Raw genomic sequence first — 27,560 nt, forward strand, 5'->3', positions numbered from 1 at the left:
GGGGGGGGGGAGAAGAAACAGGATGGGGTGAGTGGGGGGGGAGAAGAAACAGGATGGGGGTGAGGGGGAGAAGGAACAGGATGAGGGTAGGTGGGGGAGAAGAAACGGGATGAGGCTGGGAGGGAGGGGGTGGGTTGGAGGGGAGAAAAAACAAGATGGGGTGGGTGGGATTTAGGGGAGAAAAACAAGATGGGGCAGGTGGGAATGGGGGGGAAAAACAAGATGGGGTGGGTGGGAGGGAAGGGAGAAAAAAAAAAGATGGGGCGGGTGGGAGGGAAGGGAGAAAAAACAAGATGGGGCGGATGGGATGGGAGAAAAAACAAGATGGGGTGGGTGGGGGGGATGGGAGAAAAAACAAGATGGGGTTGGTGGGAGGGAGGGGAGAAAAAACAAGATGGGGTGGGTGGGAGGGGAGAAGAAACAAGATTAGAAGTCACAGGATGGGTTGAGTGGGGAGGAGAAGACAGGATGGAATTGGTCAGAGTAAAGAAGAAACATGATGGCATAGGTGGGAGGGGGAAGAAGAAACAGGATGGGGTGGGTGGGAGAAGAAACAGGATGGGGTGGGTGGGAGAAGAAATAGGATGGGGTGGGTGGGAGAAGAAATAGGATGGGGTGGGTGGGAGGGTGGGAGAAGAAATAGGATGGGGTGGGTGGGAGGGTGGGAGAAGAAATAGGATGGGGTGGGTGGGAGGGTGGGAGAAGAAACAGGATGGGGTGGGTGAGAGAAGAAACATTATCGGGAGAAGAAACAGGATGGGGTGGGTGGGAGGGGGGAGAAGAAACAGGATGGTGTGGGTGGGAGGGGGGAGAAGAAACAGGATGGTGTGGGTGGGAGGGGGGAGAAGAAACAGGATGGGGTGGGTGGGAGGGGGGCAGAAGAAACAGGATGGGGTGGGTGGGAGGGGGGAGAAGAAACAGGATGGGGTGGGTGGGAGGGGGGAGAAGAAACAAGATGGGGTGGGGGAGAAGAAACAGGATGGGGTGGGTGGGAGGGGGGAGAAGAAACAGGATGGGGTGGGTGGGAGGGGGGAGAAGAAACAGGATGGGGTGGGGGAGAGTGGGAGGGGGGAGAAGAAACAGGATGGGGTGGGTGGGAGGGGGGAGAAGAAATAGGATGGGGCGGGTGGGAGGGGGAGAAGAAACAGGATGGGGCGGGTGGGATGGGGAGAAGAAACAGGATGGGGCGGGTGGGATGGGGAGAAGAAACAGGATGGGGCGGGTGGGAGGGGGAGAAGAAACAGGATGGGGCGGGTGGGAGGGGGCGAAGAAACAGGATGGGGCGGGTGGGAGGGGGCGAAGAAACAGAATGGGGTGGATGGGGTGGGTGGGAGGGGGAGAAGAAACAGGATGGGGTGGGTGGGAGGGGGAGAAGAGCGGGTGGGAGAAGAAAGAGGATGGTGTGGGTGGGAGAAGAAAGCGGATGGTGTGGGTGGGAGAAGAAACAGGATTGGGTGGGGGGGCATTTTGGGAGAAGAAACAGGATGGGTGGGTGGGAGAAGAAACAGGATGGGTTGGGTGGGAGGAGGGAGAAGAAACAGGATGGGGTGGGTGGGAGAAGAAACAGGATGGGGTGGGAGGGGGGAGAAGAAACAGGATGGGGTGGGTGGGAGGGGGGAGAAGAAACAGGATGGGGTGGGTGGGAGGGGGGAGAAGAAACAGGATGGGGAGGAGGGAGAAGAAACAGGATGGGGTGGGTGGGGGGGAGAAGAAACAGGATGGGGTGGGTGGGAGGGGGAGAAGAAACAGGATGGGGTGGGTGGGAGGGGGAGAAGAAACAGGATGGGGTGGGTGGGAGAAGAAACGGGGTGGGAGGGGGAGAAGTAACAGGATGGGGTGGGTGGGAGAGGGGAGAAGAAACAGGATGGGGTGGGTGGGAGGGGGGGAGAAGAAACAGGATGGGGTGGGTGGGAGGGGGGGGAGAAGAAACAGGATGGGGTGGGTGGGAGGGAGAAGAAATGGGAGCGAGAAGAAACAGGATGGGGTGGGTGGGGGGGAGAAGAAACAGGATGGGGTGGGTGGGGGGAGAAGAAACAGGATGGGGTGGGTGGGGGGAGAAGAAACAGGATGGGGTGGGTGGGAGGGGGGAGAAGAAACAGGATGGGGTGGGTGGGAGGGGGGAGAAGAAACAGGATGGGGTGGGTGGGAGGGGGGAGAAGAAACAGGATGGAGTGGGCGGGGGGGGAGAAGAAACAGGATGGGGTGGGCGGGAGGGGGGAGAAGAAACAGGATGGGGTGGGCGGGAGGGGGGAGAAGAAACAGGATGGGGTGGGCGGGAGGGGGGGAGAAGAAACAGGATGGGGTGGGCGGGAGAAGAAACAGGATGGGGTGGGGGGGAGAAGAAACAGGATGGGGTGGGTGGGGGGGAGAAGAAACAGGATGGGGTGGGTGGGGGGGAGAAGAAACAGGATGGGGTGGGTGGGGGGGGAGAAGAAACAGGATGGGGTGGGGGGAGAAGAAACAGGATGGGGTGGGTGGGAGGGGGGGAGAAGAAACAGGATGGGGTGGGTGGGAGGGGGGGAGAAGAAACAGGATGGGGTGGGTGGGAGGGAGAAGAAACAGGATGTTGAAGAAACAGGATGGGGTGGGTGGGAGGGAGAAGAAACAGGATGGGGTGGGTGGGGGGGAGAAGAAACAGGATGGGGTGGGTGGGAGGGGGGAGAAGAAACAGGATGGGGTGGGTGGGAGGGGGGGAGAAGAAACAGGATGGGGTGGGTGGGAGGGGGGAGAAGAAACAGGATGGGGTGGGTGGGAGGGGGGAGAAGAAACAGGATGGGGTGGGTGGGAGGGGGGGAGAAGAAACAGGATGGGGTGGGTGGGAGAGGGGGAGAAGAAACAGGATGGGGTGGGTGGGAGGGGGGAGAAGAAACAGGATGGGGTGGGTGGGAGGGGGGGAGAAGAAACAGGATGGGGTGGGTGGGAGGGGGGGGAGAAGAAACAGGATGGGGTGGGTGGGAGGGGGGGAGAAGAAACAGGATGGGGTGGGCGGGAGAAGAAACAGGATGGGGTGGGTGGGAGGCGGGAGAAGAAACTGGATGGGGTGGGTGGGAGGGGGGAGAAGAAACAGGATGGGGTGGGTGGGAGAGGGGAGAAGAAACAGGATGGGGTGGGTGGGAGGGGGGGAGAAGAAACAGGATGGGGTGGGTGGGAGGGGGGGAGAAGAAACAGGGTGGGGTGGGGGGGAGAAGAAACAGGGTGGGGTGGGTGGGAGGGGGAGAAGAAACAGGGTGGGGTGGGTGGGAGGGGGAGAAGAAACAGGGTGGGGTGGGTGGGAGGGGGAGAGAAGAAACAGGGTGGGGTGGGTGGGAGGGGGAGAGAAGAAACAGGGTGGGGTGGGTGGGGGGGGAGAAGAAACAGGGTGGGGTGGGTGGGGGGGGAGAAGAAACAGGGTGGGGTGGGTCGGGGGGAGAAGAAACAGGGTGGGAGAAGAAACAGGGTGGGGTGGGTGGGAGGGGGGGAGAAGAAACAGGGTGGGGTGGGTGGGAGGGGGGAGAAGAAACAGGGTGGGGTGGGTGGGAAGGGGGGAGAAGAAACAGGGTGGGGTGGGTGGGAGGGGGGGAGAAGAAACAGGGTGGGGTGGGTGGGAGGGGGGGGAGAAGAAACAGGGTGGGGTGGGTGGGAGGGGGGGGAGAAGAAACAGGGTGGGGTGGGTGGGAGGGGGGGGAGAAGAAACAGGGTGGGGTGGGTGGGAGGGGGGGAGAAGAAACAGGGTGGGGTGGGTGGGAGGGGAGGGGAGGGAGAAGAAACAGGGTGGGGTGGGTGGGGTGGGAGGGGGGGAGAAGAAACAGGGTGGGGTGGGTGGGAGGGGGGAGAAGAAACAGGGTGGGGTGGGTGGGAGGGGGGAGAAGAAACAGGGTGGGGTGGGTGGGAGGGGGGAGAAGAAACAGGGTGGGGTGGGTGGGAGGGGGGAGAAGAAACAGGGTGGGGTGGGTGGGAGGGGGGAGAAGAAACAGGGTGGGGTGGTTGGGAGGGGGAGAAGAAACAGGGTGGGGTGGGTGGGAGGGGGAGAAGAAACAGGGTGGGGTGGGTGGGAGGGAGGGGGAGAAGAAACAGGGTGGGGTGGGAGGGGGGAGAAGAAACAGGGTGGGGCGGGTGGGAGGGGGAGAAGAAACAGGGTGGAGAAGAAACAGGGTGGGTGGGTGGGAGGGGGAGAAGAAACAGGGTGGGGTGGGTGGTTTGGGGAGAAGAAACAGGGTGGGGTGGGTGGTTTGGGGGAGAAGAAACAGGGTGGGATGGGTGGGAGAAGAAACAGGGTGGGGTGGGTGGGAGGGGGGAGAAGAAACAGGGTGGGGTGGGCGGGAGGGGGGAGAAGAAACAGGGTGGGGTGGGCGGGAGGGGGGAGAAGAAACAGGATGGGTGGGCGGGAGGGGGGAGAAGAAACAGGATGGGGTGGGCGGGAGAAGAAACAGGATGGGGTGCGTGGGAGGGGGGGAGAAGAAACAGGATGGGATGGGCGGGAGGGGGGAGAAGAAACAGGATGGGGTGCGTGGGAGGGGGGAGAAGAAACAGGATGGGGTGGGCGGGAAGGGGGGAGAAGAAACAGGATGGGGTGGGCGGGAGGGGGGGAGAAGAAACAGGATGGGGTGGGCGGAGAAGAAACAGGATGGGGTGGGGGAGAAGAAAGAGGATGGGGTGGGCGGGAGAAGAAAGAGGATGGGGTGGGCGGGAGGGGGGAGAAGAAACAGGATGGGGTGGGCGGGAGGGGGGAGAAGAAACAGGATGGGGTGGGCGGGAGGGGGGAGAAGAAACAGGATGGGGTGGGCGGGAGGGGGGGAGAAGAAACAGGATGGGGTGGGCGGGAGGGGGGGAGAAGAAACAGGATGGGGTGGGCGGGAGGGGGGGAGAAGAAACAGGATGGGGTGGGCGGGAGGGGGGGAGAAGAAACAGGATGGGGTGGGTGGGAGGGGGGGAGAAGAAACAGGATGGGGTGGGCGGGAGGGAGGGAGAAGAAACAGGATGGGGTGGGCGGGAGGGGGGAGAAGAAACAGGATGGGGTGGGTGGGAGGGGGGAGAAGAAACAGGATGGGGTGGGTGGGAGGGGGGAGAAGAAACAGGATGGGGTGGGTGGGAGGGGGGGGAGAAGAAACAGGATGGGGTGGGTGGGAGGGGGGGAGAAGAAACAGGATGGGGTGGGTGGGAGGGGGGGAGAAGAAACAGGATGGGGTGGGTGGGAGGGGGGGAGAAGAAACAGGATGGGGTGGGTGGGAGGGGGGGAGAAGAAACAGGATGGGGTGGGTGGGAGGGGGGGAGAAGAAACAGGATGGGGTGGGTGGGAGGGGGGGAGAAGAAACAGGATGGGGTGGGTGGGAGGGGGGGAGAAGAAATAATGGGGAGATTAGGAGGGGAAGAAACAGGATGGGTTGGGTGTGATTTAGGAAGAAACAGGACGGGGTTGGGTAGGAGGGGAAGAAGAAACAGGACAGGGTTGGTTGGGAGAGGAAGAAGAAAGAGCATGGTTGGGTGGAATAGTATCCAAATCAAAGTGCAAGCATTAGATGGCCAGTTGAGGGACAATAATCAAATTAAATTAATCTGTGCTCGGTCCGTGCTCCACAGAAGAAAATGGAAGTGGCGCATGGCAAGTGCTGCCCAATTAGAAGGCAGCAAAGAAGAGTGACAATGATACCAAGCCCATTATTGAACATAATGATCTTGCAAGCGCAGGTGCATTGGTTAGCGCACATTCACACAGGCTCGACCAAAATCAGTAAAGATTATATTGTTTTTCTAAAACTTTGGCTAAAACTCTTTTTAGAATTTGTGGCATATTGGCCAATGGATACAAATTAGGTTACTATTGTTGTTAGGGAATAAGCAAATTGAAAACTCTATACATTATACAATGGAGGATCGCTATTGTGGGAGTATAACTATAGACCTGGTTAGTATAGAAATACACTGTGAAAGCGTCTTCTGACATCGGGTATGAGTGCTAGTATGAGTTGAAAGTGTCAATCTAAATATTAAAATAATTACCTTTAGTCCTGTCCTCTACGTACAATCGTTGTACTAGATTCTTCAAAAGATGTAGCTACCTAAATATTTGATTGTTTTCAACTACTGGGAAATTAAGGGAAACAGGGGCATCAAGATAAATCAGAGTTTCTGAGTACCACATAGATTTTCTTTTACCTAATCATGTGGGATTCATTTGTTTAGTTCCAAAGGGATTTACTTTTTTCTTGGCAGCACTGAGCTGTAGCAATTGGTTCTCATCCAGAACTCAATGCCACAAAAAATGTCCTTCAGGAAAGACAGGGGTTTGACACCAACAACAGATGCAAATACATATGCGTCATGGGAGTACTTAAGACAGTTCATATCACACGCTGAAAAATTGAAAAAGGGTGACTTATTCAGTGATTAAATATGACAAGGAAAAATAGGGAGCCACAAGATACTTCACATGTCAAAATACTACATGATGAGCTGCCATGTCAACCGAAACAACCTAGGTCCATTATATAAAAACAAGTGCTACCAGAATCAGTGGTTACAAGGAGATCACACACTGCCCTACATATAGAGTCAAGCCAGGCTTCACAAGGTCAAATTTAATAGCAGTGTTGAAGTGATACGAAAATGTTGATAGCACAATTTTTTAATCACTGCCTTGGGTGTCAGGCTCTATGACTGGCCAAAATTAGAGCATCCAAATGACTTTTTTTCAACTCCTAAGAATCACGCCCTCATTAAAGTGATAGGCTCATAGTCCTAACCACTCTAGAGTAGGATTAACAGGGCTACCAAACCTGTGACCAAAAGCTTTGTCAGACTAAACCCCTCCACTAAGGGCAAACCAAATAGTAGCAAATCACTATGACATCCTGAAACACTTGTTGGCCTTGGGCATCCAATATTGTAGATGCTTCGGTCTACTAAGCATCTAGCTCCCACCATTTAAGAAAGCAGCCATATTTCAGCAGGTAGACATCCTGGGGAAATGATAAAAGAGAGGGATGCTAGAGTGAAGGTGTCGGGAGGTAGGAGCAGGTATACCAAAGACACTATAGTGAAAGCCTGGATATCCACTTGGGTGATTAGCGCACCATACAAATTAACAAACATGTCAGGATGTGCATTGTCAATAATCCAAGGGAAGGTAAGAGCAGCCACTGGACTTTTAAAGAAGGGTGGCGGCCAAAGTTTGTCAGCTACAATGAAGACGATCATGGAACTGTCTGACCATAACTGTAGCTGGTAATCGAGGTATAAGATTTTTGCCAGCAAGGAGAGCAAAACCTCAAAACCAGGGTTGGGCTGGGTTGCTGACAAAGCAGCATAAAGGCTAGACAATCCATATTTACAATGGTCCCTTGCAATTAGGAGCTGCAGAAGTGATCTGCCTATCAGGGCAAGGTGGTTGGTGGTTAACCGATGACTTCCACCATAAGAAAGACAGTGGAGATGGAAGAGCACTTGGTCTCAGTGTGCTCCAAGGAATCACAAAAGAGCACTGGGATCTTCCTGTTGGTAAGCAGATCACAGCAGTCCAAGGCCACTCCCCATTCACTACCAGTAAACATTACTGTTGAAACTGCTGTCCATGATACAGAGTTAGATGAAATGAGGTCCAAGTCAGTGATACTGGACATGGGCGTTGCTAGCTTTATTGGTTTTCATCCAGGAGCTAAGTAGGGCTCCGGAGAGAGAGGCCTCGGACAGAAGCACCCATATGAGGACAAAGTAGTTGTGGTAAGAGTGATTATCGAAAAGAAAGAGGCTAAGTCGCAATGCAAAATCACATGGGGTATGGGAAGTGACAGCAAAACGCTACCTAAAAGGATTGTACACCTGGCCAGTCCATAGGAATGCTCTGGAAGGTGGGTGCTGGGGCAAAGCAACCCGGCAGTAGAGAGTCAGCTTGTGTTAGATGTGTAGACACAAACCTGAGTTAGTAGGCACTCTCTGGCAGTATGTGATTGCAAAAAGTGTGAAAGATTAGCTTAGCTCAAGAAGGCTTCAGAGTGTGGGAAAGGCTGGCAGGCCTGGTAGGTCATAGCATATGCTGCAGAAATACACCCACGGCATGAAAAGTAAACAGTCACCTGTGGACTGCAGCACTAATTGTGTCATCCACTAGTGTGGCAACATGAATCATGGCTTCAGGCTTATCACTGTAGCCTGAATGCAGTGTGATCTGTTAATTAACTATTTTTCAGGCAAAAGCTTCCCTTTTAAATATTAGTAAGTCACCACTATATAAGCCTTGTAGCCCACAAGGTAGGATGTTTTATATTAATAAGTGGGGCTTGAAGAAAATTAATATTAGACAGTGCTTAATTTGAAATAGTTGTTGGGGTGGGAGTCATCACACTCATTTTAGGGGACCTGCATTGATTTTGCCTCTTCAGACATTTCTCAAGAGAAATTCAGGGAAAAAGACACAAAGGGTAAAGAAGGAGGAAGAGAAAGATAGAAAATTGTTACAAAAGGAGAAAGTAGGAACCTGCACGAGTGAGATAAAGGGGCAGGCAGTGTCTAGCAGTGTATTAAAGTAGCCTGGGCAGGATTCAAGACTATGCAGCCTTGGTATTCTGCATGCCAATATTTAACAGTGGCGGCCACGTCTTTCTGAGCAGTGTTTTGGACACCAGCTCTCTTTCTAATACAAATTAAGCACTGATATTAAATAAAGGAAGACACTAGGATTATCATAGTACAATCATCACACAGACACACACACACATACACACACCCCTAGTACTCTTTGGAGCCCATGTTTAGTTTTGATGTAGCCAAGGACGTTTCCCATCTTGATAATGCCCTGGCACATATAGTTTTGGGCCTGTTTGCAGTAAAGCAAACAAGAACAGCTTCAAAAGTGAGGAGAGTTATCGATGTGTACTTCTACCCTACTGACTAGGTGAGTCAGGAGTCACGCCCACATACTAGCTGGTGCCAGTCATAAATGTGGCACCCGGCGCCTTCTTGAGAACCCGTTCTGAACCTGCAGAAGATCAGAAGAGAATTGGACCTGCTGTCTGTGTTCTGAAAGGAGCCCCAAAGGACTGGACTTGCTCACTCTTGTACATAGGACAAAAAAGTGGACCCCAAAGGTCATTTGGTTGACTTCCTGGGTGGCTACTGGGAGACAACCTGCAAGAAGCCTTTTTGCTGGAAGTACCCAGCAGACGAGTGGTAATTAGATCTGGACTAGACCCTGCTGTTGGCCTCTGCCTAACGCAATGTGAGTCTCTAGATCGTGGAGGGGGGGGGCTTTAGAAGTGTACTCCTGTGGTTGATTGGGACTCAAAAGAGTAAGAAGTCAGAAGGTAAAATCTTTGATGTAGATGAAACTAGTTGGAGTACTTGACCCAAGCTCCATTACAGACAGCCAGAAATTGAGCCTAGGTCCCAGTCTTACCATGACCATAGACTATCATTGGTGCCTAGCACTTCCTGGCACTAATGATGCTTACATTTTTCAAAATTCATCTCTCTGGTTTCCGTTATTGGATTTTTGACATTTTGGTGTACTTTTGTCTGTTAAATTTTACTCTATTTTCTATTTGGCTTGGGTTTTTTGTTGTTTGGCATTCTTACTTTCTTACTGTTTCAGTACTGATTAAATCCTTACTACACTACCCTAAATTAAGCCTGTCTGCTCTGTGCCATAGCTACCAGGGGTTGACTTCAGGTTAATTTAATGACTTGGAAGGTTTCCCCTGAATAATGTGATTATTCCTTGAAGTGGGTAGTCACCGACCCACAAAAATCTTTGGCCGAAATCTTAGGATAAAAGTGAGCTTTGCCAATGCTGCATAGTTATCTGTATCTGTTAGCATTTTAATTTGTAATTTACTTATGGCAGTGAATTAACCATGAGTGTTTTGTTTAAAGCGGGTTGACACATGATTGGCACATGTTAGACTGTAGTTCAATAAGTCTAACTAACAGCATCTTCCAAGGTTAGGAGTATGGCACTGAAGCAATTGCCAAAACGAACATCAACACAAATTGTTGGCAAATGAAGCCTCTGTTAGAGAGAAAAGTCCATGTCAAGTATTTGCTGAGTACTCTGCATTTCTTCTCACTTCAGGCTGCTGCTATGTCTCCTGACCCAACCCAAACATTTCAGAAGGCACTGATGAGCAGAAAGATGAGCATCTTTCTGAAAGTTCACAGCTGCCATGCAGATTTAGCGGTACACTAGTTTGGTTTAGTTTAAGGTATTTGTAAAGCGCATGGCTACCCAGAGGCCTCCCAGCGCTAATTCGGACCACCACAGACCAGGGAAGGGTTAGAATCTAAATAGCAAAGTTTTCAATGATCTGCGGAAGGAGAGTTTGTGACTGGTCAGACGGAGGACAGCGGGGAGGGAGTTCCATAGTTCAGCTCCCAGATAAGCCATGGACCTCCCGCCCCACTTTGCTCTTTTTACTGAAGGAAGCCTGGCTAAAGCAGCCGTTGAAGATCTGAGAGCCCTGAGAGGAGTGTAAAAGGCAACAACTGATATTGAAAGGGAGGGCCCTCTGTGGTGTAATGCCCTATGTACAACACACAGGGCTTTAAACTTACTCGTTGTTCAACCGGGAGCCAGTGGAGAGAGGAAATGACCCCCTTAGTAGATTGATGTCTGGGAATATTCAAAAGGAGCCGAGCCGGGGCATTCTGAACCACCTGGAGTCTTCTAATCACATACTTAGGCGAGCTAAGGTACAAAGCATTTCCATAGTCTAGCCGTGAGAGAATTAGAGCCTGGACTATGAGTTTTTGTGCTATGAATGCTAGAATTTTAAAGCATTTCCTTAACAGTCTAAGAAGACTACAGCAGGTCGTTGCTATCTTTTTCGCTTGATGGTTCTTGGTGAGCTGAGGGCCCATCCAGACTCCTATGCTCTTTATGTCATCTTTGGGAGGCGGCAGAGTCTTCAGAGAGTCCGGGATGGGAAGTTGTGGCCCATGGGGGGCAGTAATTCCCCAGTACCATCACCTCTGTTTTGTCTTCATTTAATACACACTTAGATTAAGACATCCATTTGGTTACTGCCTGAAGGCAGGGGGTCAAAAGGGAGTGATCAGTATTAGATCTGGTGGAAAAGGAGACGACCAACTGAGTATTGTCCGCATACAACACCAGAGAAAGACCATACGGTTTTATGATCTCTGCTAATGCATAAATATAGAGATTAAACAATATGGGGCCTAGGGAGGAGCCCTGGCCACGCCACAGTTGAGTGCGACGCAGTTGGAGAGGAATGAAAGGTCTAAGACCTGAAAGGTCCTACCCTCCAAAAAAGGAGGACAGCCATTTTAAGGCATTGCCAGTTATCCCAGCCTTTGCCATTCTCTGGATCAGAATGCCAAGATCAACCATGTCAAACCCTGCACTGAGATCGAGTAGGATGATAGCTGTGGCACCTCCCTGATCAAGGTATCTTCTAACCTCTTCCAAGACCTAAGCAGTGCAGTTTTAGTGTTGCGTAGAGGCCTGATGCCCATTTGCGTAGGGTGGAGGATATTGTGGTCCTCAAGAAAACCTAAGAGTTGGATGTTGACATGTTTTTCGATTATTTTGGACACGGCAGGCAGCAGGGAGATTGGCCTATCGTTGTTAAGAAGGGCTGCGTCAAGGTGAGGCTTTTTCAGCACAGGCCTCATTATGGCGTGCTTCCAGTGGTTCGGGACGAGACTCATTGTGAGAGAGGAGTTTAGAAGGTTTGTGAGTGAGGACCAGCACAATAACTGATGACCCCAATGCCAAAATATGAGGCAGGGCTGGGTCGAGAGGGGAACCTGACTTTAAGGAGAGAAGTAGATTAGTGACCAGGTCTACAGTAAGAGGGAGGAAGCCTGAGATGTTATGATGCTGCAGCGCATGCTGGCCCACAGGGTCGAGTGACTAGTAGGTCTTTTCCGGGAAGGCTGAGTAGAGGTCTAAGATTTTCCTTTGGAAAAAATGTGCTCTGTTGTTACTGTGGTCTTGTGATGCATCCATAAGATCAGTGTGTGTGCCTGGTTGGACAATCTCTTTAAGAAACTGAAAGACCTCCATCGGAGAGTTTGAAGACTGCTCAATTCTGGAGGCTTAGTAGAGTGCCTGCGCAGCTTTGATTTCTGAGTAGTAGTGTCTAATCGCTTTTAGTGAGCTGTCATAGGACTTTCTCCAGCGCCTTTCAAGATGCTTGCATACTAACTATTACACTTCAGGGAAAACCACATCACAGCTCCTAAATGTAGGAGTGGAGTGCTGGCTTCCGAGATGTCTTTGCAACTCATATTCTGTAACAAAGAAGCGGAGGCAGAGAAAAATCCTTCCAGAGTTATTAAAATAATTCCTCCCTAATTTGCACGTCCTCCGTGAACAGTTCTTTGTGATGCGATAAGGTTTGCTAACACTGGATTTTACCCTCTTTTAAATTTTGGCTGAGCAATCTGATGAATTTTGAAGGGGGAGAAGGCCTAATGAATTCTGGTGTAGCGAAAGCACCAAAATCGGCTCATTAAACCTTATTTTAAGAAAGCAAGCTCATAACTGGTGCTACTTATGGCACCCAGCAAACTCCGAACAGCGCTGGATCTCTTGGAGTCTAAGTAATTAGAAGTCGTAAATTTTAAGAAAACTGATCATACGGTTGAGGAAGTTTTTGAGTTGCTCACAGTCACCACCGAATACAGTTTTGTTGTTTTCAGACTGTACAGATGTGTTAAAGCGTAGGACTGCTGAAGGTGGGTCTCAATGCTGGAAGCAATTAGTTTGCAGGGTTGGCTTCTAATGCAGCATTCAACGCAAGAAAAAAAAATCTTTTAGTTAGTTCTCATCCACTGTCACACAATAAGAAACAAAGCCCACTGCTTTAGAAAATACATAGGCTTCATTTAAGAAACAAGCATTGGCTAAGCCAATAGGTCACGCCTATGCAAGTGTGTTTTAGCCTTGTTGTGCACCAGTGTAGCTGATGTTCTGTATGGCTAAAATTTAGTGGAATGGGATGGGGTGGGGTAGATTGAAGGGGGTAGACTGAGGTACAGTAGAATAGGGAAGATTAGGGGTAGAGTGGAATGGGGTAGGGTAGGTTGGCATAGAGCAGAGTGGGGCAGAATAGAGAAGGCTGGACTGGGGTAGATTGGAGTGCAGTAGATTTCGGAGGGAGACAGATTAGCATGGTGGAGTGGAGTGGAGTAGATTGGAGTGGAGTAGATTAAATTGGAGGTAATTCGAGTGGGTTAGATGGGAGTAGAGTAGACTAGAGTGGGATATATTGGGGTAGAGTGGAGTGGGGTATATTGGGGAAGAGTGGAGCACCATGGATTTGGGTAGATAGATTGGAGTGGGGTAGATTGACTGAGTGGAGTGGGGTGGAATGGACTGGAGAGGGGTAGATTAACGAAGGATAGATTGGACAGGAGTAGGGTAGACTCGAGTGAGACAGATAGGAATAGAGTAGATTGAGGTAGATTAGAGTGGGTAGGAATGGATTGGAGTGGAGTAGGTTGGAGTGGAGTTGAAGAGAGTGGTGTGGAGTAGATTGGCATGGGGTGGGGTAGGCTGGAGTGGGTAGATTGTAGTGGGATAGGTTTGGTTAGGGTGGGGTAGATTGGAGCGGGGTGAGGTAAACTGGAGTAGATTGGGGAAGATTGGAGTAGGCAGATTAGATGTGGTAGATGAGTAGGACAGTTAGTGGTGGAGTGGGGGAGGGTAGATTGGAATGGGGTTGATCTGGCTGAAGTGGGTTAGATTGAAATGGAATAGATTTGAGTGGCATGTGGTAGTATGGAGTGAAGTGGAGTGGGGTAGACTGGGTAGAGTAGAAGGGAGTGGGGTAGAGTGGAGTGGGGTAGAATGGAGTGGGGTAGATTATGTGGATTGGGGTAGAGAGGAATGAAGTAGAGAAGAGTGGGGTAGATTGGAGTTGGTTAGATTGCAGGGGTGTCGAGACTGGAGTGAAGTGAGAGACTGGGGAAGAGTGTAGTATAGTAGGGTAGATTAGGGTGGAGTGTGGTAGACTGTGTGGATTAGAGTAGGGTAGACTGGAATGGAGTGTGCTAGATTGGAGGGGGTAGATTGAAGAGGGATGTTTGAAGAGGGCTGATTGGAGTGGGGTAGACTGGAGTGGAGTAGAATAGGGTGGGGTACAGAGGGGTACATTGGAGTAGGGTAGATCAGGGTAGAATGGAGTGAGATATACTCAGGTAGACTGCAGCTCAGTGGGGAAGATTGTACAAGAGTTGAGTGCAGTGGATTGAGGTAAATTGGAGTGGAGTAGATTGGAGTGGGGTAGACTGGAGTGAAAAGGAGTAGATTGGAGTAAAGTGGAGCAGACTTGTTTGGAGAGGAGTAGATTTTAGTGGAGTGGGGTAGTATACTGAAGTGGTGTAGATTAGAGCCTAGTGGTGTGGAATAGAATGAGGTACAGTTGGGTGGGTTAGACTGCAGTGGGGTGGGGTGAAGTGAAGTGGGGTACATTGAAGTGGAGATGATAGGGGTGGATTGTGATGGGGTAGATTAGACTGGAGTGGGGTGGTTTGGGGTGGAGTGCGTTGGATTGGAGTGGGTTAGACTGAAGTGGAGTGTGGTAGATTTGAGTGAAGCATGGTCGATCGGAGTGGGAGAGAGTGGAGTGGGGTAGAATAGAGTGGAGAGGAGCTGGATATAATGCAGTGGAGTAGGTTATATTGGAATGGAGTGAGGCAAATTGGATTAGGTACATCAGAGTGGAGTCTTTTGGAGTGGAGTAGATTGGAGTGGATTCAGGTAGACTGGATTGGAGTAGGTTTGAACGGGGTACACTGGAGTAGGGTAGATGGGAGTGGACTGCAGTGGACTGGGGTAGACTGGGATAGATAGAAGCAGAGTGGGTAGATTTGAGTGGAGTGCAGTCGATTGGGGTGGACAGGTGTTAATTGGAGTGGGGTTGGGTTGATTGTGTTAGACTGAGTCTGGGTAGATTGATCTGGAGTGCAGTGGGGTAGATTGTAGTGGGGTAGATTGGGGTAAAGTAGAGTGGGGTAGAGTAGAGTGGGGATGCCTGGAGAGAGGCAGACTAGTGGAGTGGGAAAGATTGGATCATAGTGTAGTGGGGTAGATTGAGTTGGAGTGGGATAGACTGGGTTACAACAGGGTAGATTGGTTAGAGTGGGGGTACATTGGGTTAATGTGGAATAGAGTGGAGTGGTGTGGGGCAGACTGGGTTGGGTAAATTGAGGTTGAGTAGATTTGAGTGGGCTATACTGGAGTGGAGTGGGGTTGGGTGGAGTGGAGTGGGGTATATTGGAGTGGAGTAGATTGTGGTAGACTGTAGCAACTTGGAGTGGGGTGGCATAGAATGGAATGGAGTGAGGCAGATTGGAGTGGGGTAGAGTGGAGCTGAGTAAGTACTGTGGAGTAGAGGGGTGTAGGTAGGAGTGGTGTGTTATGTAAGAGTAAGTGGCGTGGAGCAGAGTGGCGTGGTATGTCACTGAGTTTCTTAGAGTGGAGGGGCATAGAGTGGAGTGGCATGTCGTAGAGTGGAGTAGAGTGTCGTAGAATGGAGTTGCATGGTATACAGTGGAAGGGCATGGAGTGGAGAGACGTAGTGTGGAGTATTCATGGTGTGGTAGTGCACTGCCATTACAGAAACACATTTCAATTGAAATTGCCATTACATTAGCACCGAAATACGATTTTACTGCACATAAACGGTAATGTGTGCAAATATCTTCACCTCGAGTCTTGATGTGTTTTGATGGTATTCAGATATTTGTTTCCACCACACTTCAGAATTATAAAAAAAAGATGTGCTTCATCTGTACTAATTCTGATATATTCTGAAACCTCAGCATAGTTCATTTTTTTTGCTGTGAGCTAGAAATTCATTTTGAAGTCAGAGAAAGAAACATAAATACCAAGCTCCCTAGAAGAGAGAGCCTGACAGTTGACCTCTGCCTTTGAATGCAAAGCAAATGTGATAAGATAAGAACAAGATTTAAAGGCATATTTACAGAAAGCGAGTTTGTAGAAGAATACAGGTTTGGGCAACGGGAGGAAGAAACTCGAGCTAGACAGCCTAAAGCAAATAAAGCCACCAAATACAAAGCCAGAAAATAAGAGTTACAAACCACAAGGCCAATGGAAAGCAACGGGCAGAATGTATTCCAAGTTCAGTTTTTTCAATGGTCCCAAGATGTCTTAAGCAAGCCGGACAGCCGTACTGTCTGGTAGGCTACGACCTAAAAAAAACTATATACACATTCAGCAGATATCAGAGAACATGTCAATCGCCAACCATCATTTTTGCCTTGCACTTAAACAAATGCAACATTTCTTAATACAATGCTCAGCAAGTCATCTTCTCCAATCAAAGCAAATTAGTTAAACTCATTTAGCTAAAAGGTGCAATGAAAGTGGAGTTAACGCTTGTCTTCTGCCACCATCATATGTGTGTTAAACTTTGCCCTGGAGATCACAGTGGGATTTATTCTTTGTTTTCGTAGTGGGATTTATTCTGTGTTTTGGGGAACTGGATTTGTCTTTTACATTCTCTTTCATTCTTTCATTCTTTTTTCTTTCTTTCCTGCTTTATTTCTTTCTCTCATTCTTTCTTTACTTTCTTCATTCATTCCAACATTCCTTCTTTCATGAATCCCTTCTTTCTTCCTTTATTCTTTCTTTGTTTCTTTTTGTTTTCAGTCTTTTTTTCCTTTGTTGTTTTTCCTACTATATTATTCTTTCTTTCTTCCCTTTCAGTCCGTTTTTATTTCTTTCATTTTCTCTATACTTACTTTTTCCTTCCTTCTTTTTGCTTTGAGCCTTCTTTTCCTTATCTTTGTGTTCTTTTTTGCTCTTTCTTTCCTTATTTTTCTGTCTTTCTTTTTCATCTTTCTTTTTTCCTTCCTTCTTTTGTCCTTTTTTCTTTCATTTTTTCCTTCCTTTTTCTTTCTTCCTTATGGATTTCCTTATTTCTTGTCTTCTTTCTTGCTTGCCTTCAGATCACATGAACTCAGAATATAAGATAATCAGTGTGCCCTATCTTTGCAATCCTGTCTTTCTTTCTTGCCTTCTTTTCTTTTTTGCCTTGTTCTCAAATGCAAGAGGCGAGCAGCCAATGCCAGACCAACTGGCTTGTTTGGACTGTATTAGCCAAGGCCTTTTGATTTTACTAACATTATGTGTATAACATCCTTACTTCTAGGGGTTTTCAGCCAGACTTCATCTATTAATCATTCACATTTTTCTTCCACCCACTCCAGCGTCTATTGAGGGGCAATGTGTCTGCCCATTTCAGCCATTGGCTGACTTCACGATAACTTATGGCATGCTGCCCTTTCACAAGAAACACATCCACTAACAAAGTAGTTCCCTTCAGTGCCAGGGAGTACAAATGGTAATGACTCCTTTTTTGCCTTTAGCCAATGTGTTTTGTTCGATAGATGAGGGCCCAACAGCTTCTTGAATGATAAAGTTGTACGAAAACCCTGACAAAACAATAACTTTCAGAAGGCTGGCAGCCAATGCCAGACCTATTAGCTTTTTCAAAGCTTGTTAATAATGTGAATGAAGAAATTAATTTTCCACCACAAAAAAAGTGCTCTAGATTTTTGGTTTGATATTTGAGAGCAGTTTGTAACCGTCTTCATCCAAGAATATTATCAATGTTTCCGTAACAGTATGATCAGAGCATTGAATGTAAACATTGTGTAGGCTGGACTGAGGTTTCTGTGTAGTCATTTGTGAGACAGATTCAATTCTAAATCCAAACAAATGTGCCTAAAAGTATAAGCTGTCTTACTACTAATAAATAGTATTGGCTGTAAATTGTTATGCATGAGTTACCATACAATACCACATTCCATTAAAAGGAGTATAGCAACATAACTTCATTTTTTTTAATTAATTGAGGTAAGTGCTTTATGCAATGCGCAGACTGTAATGATTGAATATTTTAATCAAAGAAATAAAAGCTAGGGGTGGCGACTGTCTAGACACACACAAACAATATTCTGTATTTTGTTAAAACCAGTTGATATGCACCATTTCAACTAAATATGTAACGAGTTAACATTAAGGATGGAGCATTTACTGAACTTATTGTTTCTTACTACCAGGAAATAGGGTATGGCCCAGTAACCCCTGGGAAGGAGGGAACAAGAATACAGTAAGAAAAGTACACAAAAAATAGGTCATCAGGGGACAAAATCCAAAAACTTTTATAACAGATAGGACTGAAATAAAACAGGCCCCAGCGGACTCAACTGCTGCCTTGAAATATTCAAGGAACTTTCATTTGGCGTTGGAAATAGCCCCTCTGTTATAAACTCATTCACCAGAGCAATAGTCATTAATTTTTGTAAGAAGTGTAAGCAACAAATGAAACATATGAACATCGTTCATCTTGTGACAATAAAGCCAATAAAAATAATATTAATCACAATAATTTTATGGAGAAATTGTGATCTTATACTTAATACATCATCATTTCTTGTACAGACGGTCCACCCCATGTTCAGACAACAGACAAAAAATCTACATTTATAAGCCCTTTTGTGCTATTTCCTGGGTTGTACTGTTTAACAGTATGCCATGTCTGAATGAACAGAAAGTAATTAGCTTGTTATTGGCACTTATTATGATCTCTTAAATACCCGGGGAGAAATAAATGATACAAACGTTTTCCAAACAAGAAGAAGCAGCTCACCTTTGTTAGGCATTTATTGGCACTGGCTACACAAACCTTTATCTATTTAAGACCTCATGTCATCAATTCTGCAAGAAAGTACAGTAAGAAGTACACATAACAAACACTGGCAAAGCCATTAGGTCTTGCCTATGCAAGATCTACTGGCTTTGCCAATGTTTTAAGCCACACTGCAAATGGCTGAAAGTTAAGATAAGAAGATTTATTACACAGCCAGTGTTGACAGTGTTGGAGCAGATATGCTAATATGAGAAATTTCTAATGATTTGCCTATACAAACTAATGAGAAATATTGATAAAAGAAACTAATAATTGAACATAACGTGTATGAGTAAAATGTGCCCACAGGGAATGGTCACCATGTGTGTTAACAATGCTAAAATAATGAAAAATATTAAAAATGATGTATTAATATGTCAGATTTGATTGTATAATCTATGTTTTATGATGCTTCATATTCTTAACTTAGCCGAGCTAGAGGCCTGGTCGGCGCTGGGCTTGCTTGCTTAAATGTGGAGACGCGATGAGCTGCCGAGGACTGGAACTGGAGAAAGGGATCTTGAACTCCACAGAGTTCAGACAGGCTGTGCTAGAAAATATCTGCAAATGTACCAGAGGACAGGAGATGATGAAAACAAATTGGTACAATTATGTGTAGAGTAGGCTAAATGTACTTTCCCAGGACTTGAACAGTAGAGGCACTGACTAAAAGACTGTGGGCAACAATTTCGTTACCTGAAGAGCCGGATGATGTTCTCATCGACAGAAGGACCAATCATATTAATGGAACTTGATGCTTGAACCAACGTAAACAAGTGGTAAACAAAAACTATAGGTTAGAATCATAACCCCTGATGAGGTTGACCAATTAGCAATTTGTGGGACAGACTGAGAGACCCTAATAAAAAGTCATGACTAGAAAAGAGGGGGGAGACCGGAGAGGTGAAAGTTGATGACGTCGGGAGAAGCTGTCTGAAGTGCTGATAATTGGGCTTACTCTCTGTGAGCCTGATACTTGCTGATGACTGATTACCTGGAGACGAAGACTGCTCGCTGCTGATCTATCCTGGATAGGTAGCTATAACAATGTGACTGACGTGTGCTTTTTCTTCTAGGTACCAACTGCGCTGTTTTAAAATGTTTTCTCTCTTTAGATAGATTTTTCCAAATTAATGATTTTTGCCTAAATTGTTTTCGCATGCAGACCCACATGCTGATGCTAATGTGAGTTAGGTAGGCTGACAAGGGTGACTTAACGGTGACAGTTGACTGACTGACTTGCATTGCTGAATTATTCAAAATGTTAAAGAATTTGCTGACTTTTGTGGATGCTCGTTTTGCTTATCAATAATTCATGGTGAATAGTTGTTTATGATGCTAATAAAGTTTGATAACAATAAAGCTGAATAAAGGTTTTTCATTAGAATTGTAACTAATAGGGAATAAAACGATTACCCCTTTTGAGAGTAATGGTATTTTCTTATTAGATAGGGCTTTTCTTGATGTTTCATTGTTGATTGCTATGTTTATAGATAATCCATTGGTTACCGCTTGACTAGGATACTTCATGGGATCCAAAAGGTTCATCGACCTATACGCGTCCCCTTGTAAGTTTACTAAGGACCAGGCACGCTAGCAACAGCGTTGTTCTTTTTTTTTTTTATTTGCAGCTATTTTGCACTGAAGCCAGCGCTGCTGTATAATCTACACCTTAATGTCCATGTAGAGCTATTGTCTGGGGGCTGCAAGCTCACACCAGACCTTTGCATGCAACACCCTGTTCAAAATGGGCAAGCATTATGTACAAGTTAATTGACATGAAAGAAAACAAGTACCTAGTGTGTCCTGCACAATTAACTTCAATTTTAAAGACATTCTGCAACAAGCATGTAAAATATGAAAAAGCCTCTTCAAAAATTCCAAAAATGTATTTTATTCACTTACAGAACTGTTTCATCTTAGTAATAGTAGTACATCATTTATTTTCTCATTTATTCCCTTATTTTTTTAAGGAATAGTTGTCAAACATGTATTTTGAAATGTCCATGTTTCCACTCCTGACAATGTCGATAGTGAACTAATAAGCAAGTCAGTCTGTGAACCCTTTGGATGGCCGGGTTTCTGTTCTACATGGATGTTTTAATTAAATTAAATGTTGGCGAGGTTTTTGTACAACGCACATCCTGAAGGTATGTATTTCAAGATCGTATTATAGATAATAATGAACAAGCATTGGTAAAGTCAAAAGGTTTTGCCTATGCAAAATCTATTGTCTTTATTAATGTTTTTTGTACATGTTGCAGATGACTATAACAGATGACTATAACAAAAATGTGAGATGCCGTCTTGGGGAACCGGGTTTGAGTCTTGGCGTCGGCTCAACATCCTGTGATCCTGGCCAAATCATGTAATCTCTTATAAAGTGCTGAAATACTTTAAAGAACTTTTAAGTGCTTTTTGTAAAAGCTGCCCGTACTGTGAAAAAAGGTGATCTGTAAACTTTTAAGGTGTGTCCGTTTTCCAGGTGAGGAGAAGAGGAAGCCTCTGAGGGAGGAAGCCCATGAGGGGAGAGAGGAAAGGTCAGGAAGCGTGGTGCCAGGAGAGGAGGAGGCAGCGTTCGCACTATGTGACAGGGAGCACTGGAATGGTAGACAGTCATTAGGAAGCGAGGAGATTTCGGCCATAGCTGGTTTTGAGTTGGGTGGAGTAGTAAAATATAGCAATTAACTGTGTCCACGAGGTATCATAGGCCTTTTGGCCCCTGGGCCACTGCATCTGCTGCACCATTCCAATCATGGCTCTAGTGCCTGCAAAGCAAATGCACTTGTGACTGCTTGTTTAGTAGTAAAATATAGCAATAATCGGAGTACAGTGGGTTTCCTAGAGCTTTGGCCCCTGTGCCACTGCATCTGCTGCACCATTCAAATCATGGGCTTAGGGCCTGCAAGGTAACTGTGCTTGTGACTGCTTGTTTAGTATTAAAGTATAGCAATAATCGGTATTCAGTGGGTTTCCTAGACCTTTTGTCCCCTGTGCCACTACAACTACTGCACCATTCAAATCATGGCCCTAGGGCCTGCAAGCTAACTGCACTTGTGACTGCTTGTTTAGTAGTAAGATATAGCAATAGTAGGTGTTTGGTGGGTGTCCTAGGGCTTTTGGCTCCTGTGCCGTTGCACCTGCTGCACCATTCAAATCATCCAAGTAGTGCCTGAAAGGTAACTACACTTGGGACTGTTTGCAATAATCTTTGTTCAGTGGGTTCCCATAATCATGACCCTCGTGCCTGCAAGGACAAATGAGGAAATCGGTTATATCCATTAATATATGTATTCGTACACAATTATTGCATAGCTGACCATAAACAAAAAAGCTTTAAAAAAAGTACCTTTAAACTATTCAACTCTCCAAAACGAGTTGCCACAAATGTCATAAATTAAGCATAGGCTTTACACATCAAACTGGAAACCAAGCATTGTTGAATTGTGTTACAATGCGCTGGCCCTTTTCTGTGAAAAGATCTTATCCTGTGCATAGCAGTGAATGGACCAGTAACAGTGTAAATTGACCAAGATCACTGTTAGGCTGCAGCAGAGACTGAATTGTGGCCTTGTATCTTGTTCTTAAAAAGGCAGTTTCACAAATTAACTGCACTCACCAAATAAGAGGAATTTTGCAAAAAACGTGTTAAATACAAGAAAGTCTCTGTAAAAAATCTGAAAAAAATATTTCTTTCACATTGAGAACTGTTTTTTCTTGGTAGTACTAGTACATCAGACTAGATCAGTACAGTCCGCAAACTCTCTCCTGAACTTTGCTTGTGGCCCCCGTTTAAAAAAGGCAAGCATTTATTTACAAGTTAATTGATGTGAAAGAAAGCAAGTAACAAGTGTGTCCTGCACACTTAACTTTCAGGCCAACTTCAGCTGTAAAGACATTTTGCAAAAAACATGTTAAATATTATAAAGTCTCTGCCAAAATACAAAAAAAACTAATTTCATTCACATGCAGTACTATTTCATCTTATTAGTATTAGTACATCATATTAAATCAGTGCACTTATTTTTTTGTAAGTAATAATTTTCAAACATGATTTTAGAAGCGTTCATGCTTCTACCCACCCTACAATGCCAATGGTGAACTTCATGCCCCATGAATGAAAAGCAAATGTTTTGTGCGACTGAAGAACGAGATACCTTTTGAGATGGCTACGTCTAAAATAAAATAAAAAAGGCACAAGCAGTCTCCATGGAGAAAGTATGCCTCATTCCTTTTTCCTGTAAATGCTCTCACTTTGAAGTCAGCCGAAAGCAAAATAATCATCAGGCTCCATGGAAGACACATCTTGACATTTGACCTCGGTCTTTGAATGGCCAGCAAATGTGAAGAGATAGATTTACATGCCTATTTATTACAGAAAACAAGTTTGTGGAAGCATTCTGTAAACACGGCTTTGGCATGGGGAGGTATGAACTCATGCTGGGAAGCCTAAAGCAAATAAAGCCAGCAAATGGAAAGCCAGAAAATGTGAATCGCATACTACAAAGCCAATGGCACGCTACAGGCAGACTGCATTCCCAGGTGAACTTTCAGAAACTCCCCAAGATGTCTTTCACATACCACGCAGATGCACTGCCTAGTAGGCTGCGACCTAAAATGGAGCAGGATTAAGGCCACACACCTTCAGCCATTGGATTTAATGCATTTTGTTATGGTCACATTTCCACATTGTCCCATGTGTATTATCATTAAGTGTTGGTTACGAAGCATGAAGGTCGTCCTTTGGTTTGACTGAATAGCATGAAGGTTGAAATTGAGAGCCAAAAGGTGTTATTTGATGGCCCGCTGACAGTTTAATTACTAATTCATGCTTTTATTGTTTAAGAACTGATGTATGTGCTGTTTGGATGCCTTAGCCTGTTATAAAGACTATTCACTTGCAGGTTCATTTGTCTTATTTTGTCATCATAAAAAGATATTGTAGTATTCACAGCTTATTTTGTTCACAACATAAATTTGTGCAGGCACATGGGCTTATAAAAAGGGTGCAACAAAAGTACTGGTAAAGTTTCAAAGGTGTCTATTATTAATTTCACTGTGTATGATTTTTGAGTTCACATCTTATGCAAACTACAGCTTCTCCGTTTCATAAAATCCTTATTTGAGGGTACCGTGTAACTCAGCAAATCCAGTCTGTTCAGCAATGGTGCCAAACTCCCAGCTTCCCTACTGCTGTAGCCCAAGGTGCAGCTTAGATTAAGTACTTTCTTGGTCAGCTATGGAGAACCTACACAAAGTTGTTCAATCAAATTCTTAAGGATATGCATGGCTGTACATAGCTCCTCCTGGAGGTGTATTTTTCTCTCACCTCATGCTATTACCAATACCAATTTGGTGTATCATTCATTTGCTTCCTATGGAGTGGCTGCACTGCAATGTACGAGGAACTATTTTACATCTTGAAAATATCCTGAATCCTACCACATTAAACTATTTAGCCAATTGATGCACTGTATACAGAAAGCATACATTTATGTTTTGTTTCTTACTGCAGGAGGGTTTATTTTAATGTTTTAGTCCAGATTCAAAATGTAAGCCCGACTGGTTGGTTTTGCCAATGCTTGTTTTTATGAATGCAGAAGATGTGTAGTCTATTGACTATGCTGAAAAGTAAATAATATCACATACTTTTTCAAATGTTTTTTTAAAAAATCACAGTTTATATTCAAAGCGAATCATGGATTAAAGGGTGTTTTTTTCCCAGATAAAGACTTTCCCAAATGGATGCAAACAATAGAAAGACATAACAAGCCATGAGAGCACGTGGGAAGCAGTACTGCTTTTTTTTCTTTAGTAAACCACACTTTTATTTTTTAACAATTCCTATTATCTACTTGGCACCGCACATGATTTTGCTAATTTAACCACTATCCATTTAGACGTAAGTAGGCCCTTAGCTTCTCCTGGTTTTTGTAGCTTGTGTTGGTTTCTGTAGTTATCAATGGCAATCTGAAGTTACCTTATCAATGTTATAATTGATATAGGATTTTGTAATTGAGTTGTTTAATAAACCTTTGAGTTGTCACTTTCTGTGATATCATTACGCTCACTGGCAATACTGTTAGCTGAAGTGTAACCTTTAGGTGGAAATAGTTGTATTACTTTTGCACATTTCAAATCTTTGATTCTTATAAAGTGTATTTTTGAAAGATAAATGTTCCTTACTCTTGAGGGAAATTTCAACTATCTAGTGGGCTTGCATATACTGCATTACTGGGTATCGCAAGAGAGGAAAGGTGTGTTAGGAGGAGGTGGACATGCGGTGTACTCTGAACACCCACAAAGTCCTCATGGTGTGGGTATTCACAAAAGTTTTTCATTGCTTTCCACCTTTATAGCACATGGAAAACCATCTCTGTAAAATACAGGAGTATTTTCAGGGCACGAAAGTGGAGCCCATAAGCCAACATTTAATGGGGGTGTTGTGGAAGGGTTTTGTTAACAAAGAAAAATTTCTCCCACTGCAGACTCAGACGAGCTCAGCAACTACAGGCCGATCTCACTGCTGCCCTTCCCATCCAAAGTTGTGGAGAAAGTTATCCACAAACACCTCTCCAACCAATTCGAACAACACAACCTACTAGACATTATGCAGTCTGGATTCCGCAAAAACCACAGAACCGAAACCGGTTCCATTACAGCAATTGACAACATCCGGGCCATCATGGACAATGGAGAAACCACTGCACTCATATTATTCGACCTCTCTGCAGCCTTTGACACTATCTCACAAAGTACCCTTATCACAAGACTCCACAACACAGGAATACATGGTCCTGTCCTGAGCTGGCTGGGCTACTTCCCTCTAAACCAGACCTAGTGAATCGGCTCCCACCCTTCACCTCCGAACTTAAGAACCTCATTTGCGATGTCTCTCAAAGATCATCATCAACGTCTACATCCCACCCCTCGTCCATGTCATAAGAACCCACAGAATCAACATTGTATCCTACGCAAACAACACTCAGCTCATCCTCTCCCTCACAGACAACAACCACACCATCAGAGCCAACTTTAACACATGCTTGTCCAACGCAGCTAACAGGATGAAACGGAACTGCCTAAAGCTCAACACAGAAAACTGAAGTCCTGCTCTTCAACAAAAAAAGCTCTCCATGTGACTCCTCTTGTGGCTAAAATATCTGGGACTCAGGCACACTACCATGACCATGCCAAAAACCTTGGTATTATCATGGACGACAGACTCAAAATGGCCAAACAAGTGAATGCTGTTACCGCCTTCTGTTTCTTCATCCTAGGCATGCTCCAGAAAATATTCCACAGGCTCCTCAATGATACCAGATGCATGGGCACCCAGGCAGTTATTACCAGCAGGTTATACTACGGCAACACACTCTACGGCGGCATCACGCATCAACTCCTACCAGTGGCGTGACGAAACTTGAGGGGGCCACCCTGCACATGGACATGGAGGGGCCTCACCTCTGGACTCACTCAGCAGCTCCCAGGCCAGGGTACTAAGCTGAGGGGGCCCTGGAGCTCGCCCCCCTAAACTGCAGGGGAGACGGGGGCCTTTGTTACACCACTGACTCCAACAAGGACTCCAGACCACCAAGAACGCTACCACCAGACTTATTCTCAACATCCCCTGCAAAGCACACATCACACCCCATCTCAGAGTCATCACTGGCTACCAATTCAGAAGCGAGGACAATTCAAACTCCTCATCCATGCATACAAAGCTCTCCACAATGTCGGACCTGCCTACCTCAACCACCACCTCAACTTCCATCAACCCACCCGGCAACTGCACTCCTCCTCGTGCAAGTACCCCGCATCCAGAGAAGCAAGTCACAAGGAAGCTCCTTTATCCACATTGCTGCCAAATCCTGGAACAACCTTCCTCACCACAACAGGACCTACCAATCCCTTCTCGACTTCTGCAAGAAATTTGACCAGGAGCCCGATCGGCCTACTCACCTATTCCTGAACATGGATACCCTTTGGGTGATATGCGCGCTCTATAAATCCTCATAACGTAACTTAATATGGCATAACACATTTTCCTTTTAGAAAATGTGGATTTTAAATATCGTAAGACACTGTAAACAATTTGCAAAACTGTTCAGGATTAGCAGATTTGAAGAAGATACTTGGGAATCTGCAAATGGCACAGACTTAAAAGTATAAACCTCTGAAATTATATCTATAACCACTCCGCCTCAGGATAAAAGGTACAGTTAGTTACTTAGTTTAACATATTTTTTGTGAATGATCCCCCGAGGGCAAAATTGATGTTCTACCTCTCCTTTGCAATACATCAAGAACACTTGATGACATGATAAAAGCCTCATTTCATGGTCAAAATGCATTTTATAGTATTTTAGATAAGCAATACTGGATATCATACACAGCTTTTAGAACTGAAATGCCAAAGGCTCAGCTGATATATATATCACAGTGAGAGATCCCTGCTTCTGAAAACTCAAAGGCCCTTGCATGACACTATGCAGCGTATTTTCACACCATTCCTCTCTGCATGGAACACCCCCAGCAGATCTTACCTGGGGCTTCAATTAACTGCTTGTAGACGCTCAGAAAGGCAGTCTCCGCTTCCTTGCTCCTCCGACTAAGTGCTACTACCTTGGGGAAAACAAAGACGCCAAGTTAGGAGATGGGAAACCAGGGCCACGCAAACTATTGCATTTACAAAGGGAAAACATTTTTTTTAAAAACACATTTCATTGCAAGGCATACTTGTATTCTAAAAGGTAGCTAGTGAATAGTGTTTGACCTTAATACATCGCACGCCAGTCACATTTAAGCAAAACAATCACACAAATATTGGCATTTTTGTGGGCCTGGTGGAATATGCCGCATGAGGCAGCCTCGGACATTATTGGAATCTGTTATTTCCTCTCG

At 46.0% G+C, this 27,560-nt stretch overlaps 1 protein-coding gene across 4 annotated transcripts in view; it reads right to left on the reverse strand.

Moving 5' to 3' along the window:
* CUX2 (cut like homeobox 2) overlaps nt 1–27,560 on the reverse strand; it is a 661,979-nt gene that overhangs the window by 191,003 nt on the left and 443,416 nt on the right. For all 4 annotated transcript variants that reach the window (XM_069214853.1, XM_069214854.1, XM_069214855.1 and 1 more), the window contains one exon: nt 27,203–27,281. In XM_069214853.1, the coding sequence (XP_069070954.1) occupies nt 27,203–27,281 (79 nt within the window). The remainder of the gene's footprint in view (nt 1–27,202; nt 27,282–27,560) is intronic.

This window comes from Pleurodeles waltl, chromosome 11, assembly GCF_031143425.1.
Source record: "Pleurodeles waltl isolate 20211129_DDA chromosome 11, aPleWal1.hap1.20221129, whole genome shotgun sequence".
Classification (NCBI taxonomy): Eukaryota; Metazoa; Chordata; class Amphibia; order Caudata; family Salamandridae; genus Pleurodeles; species Pleurodeles waltl.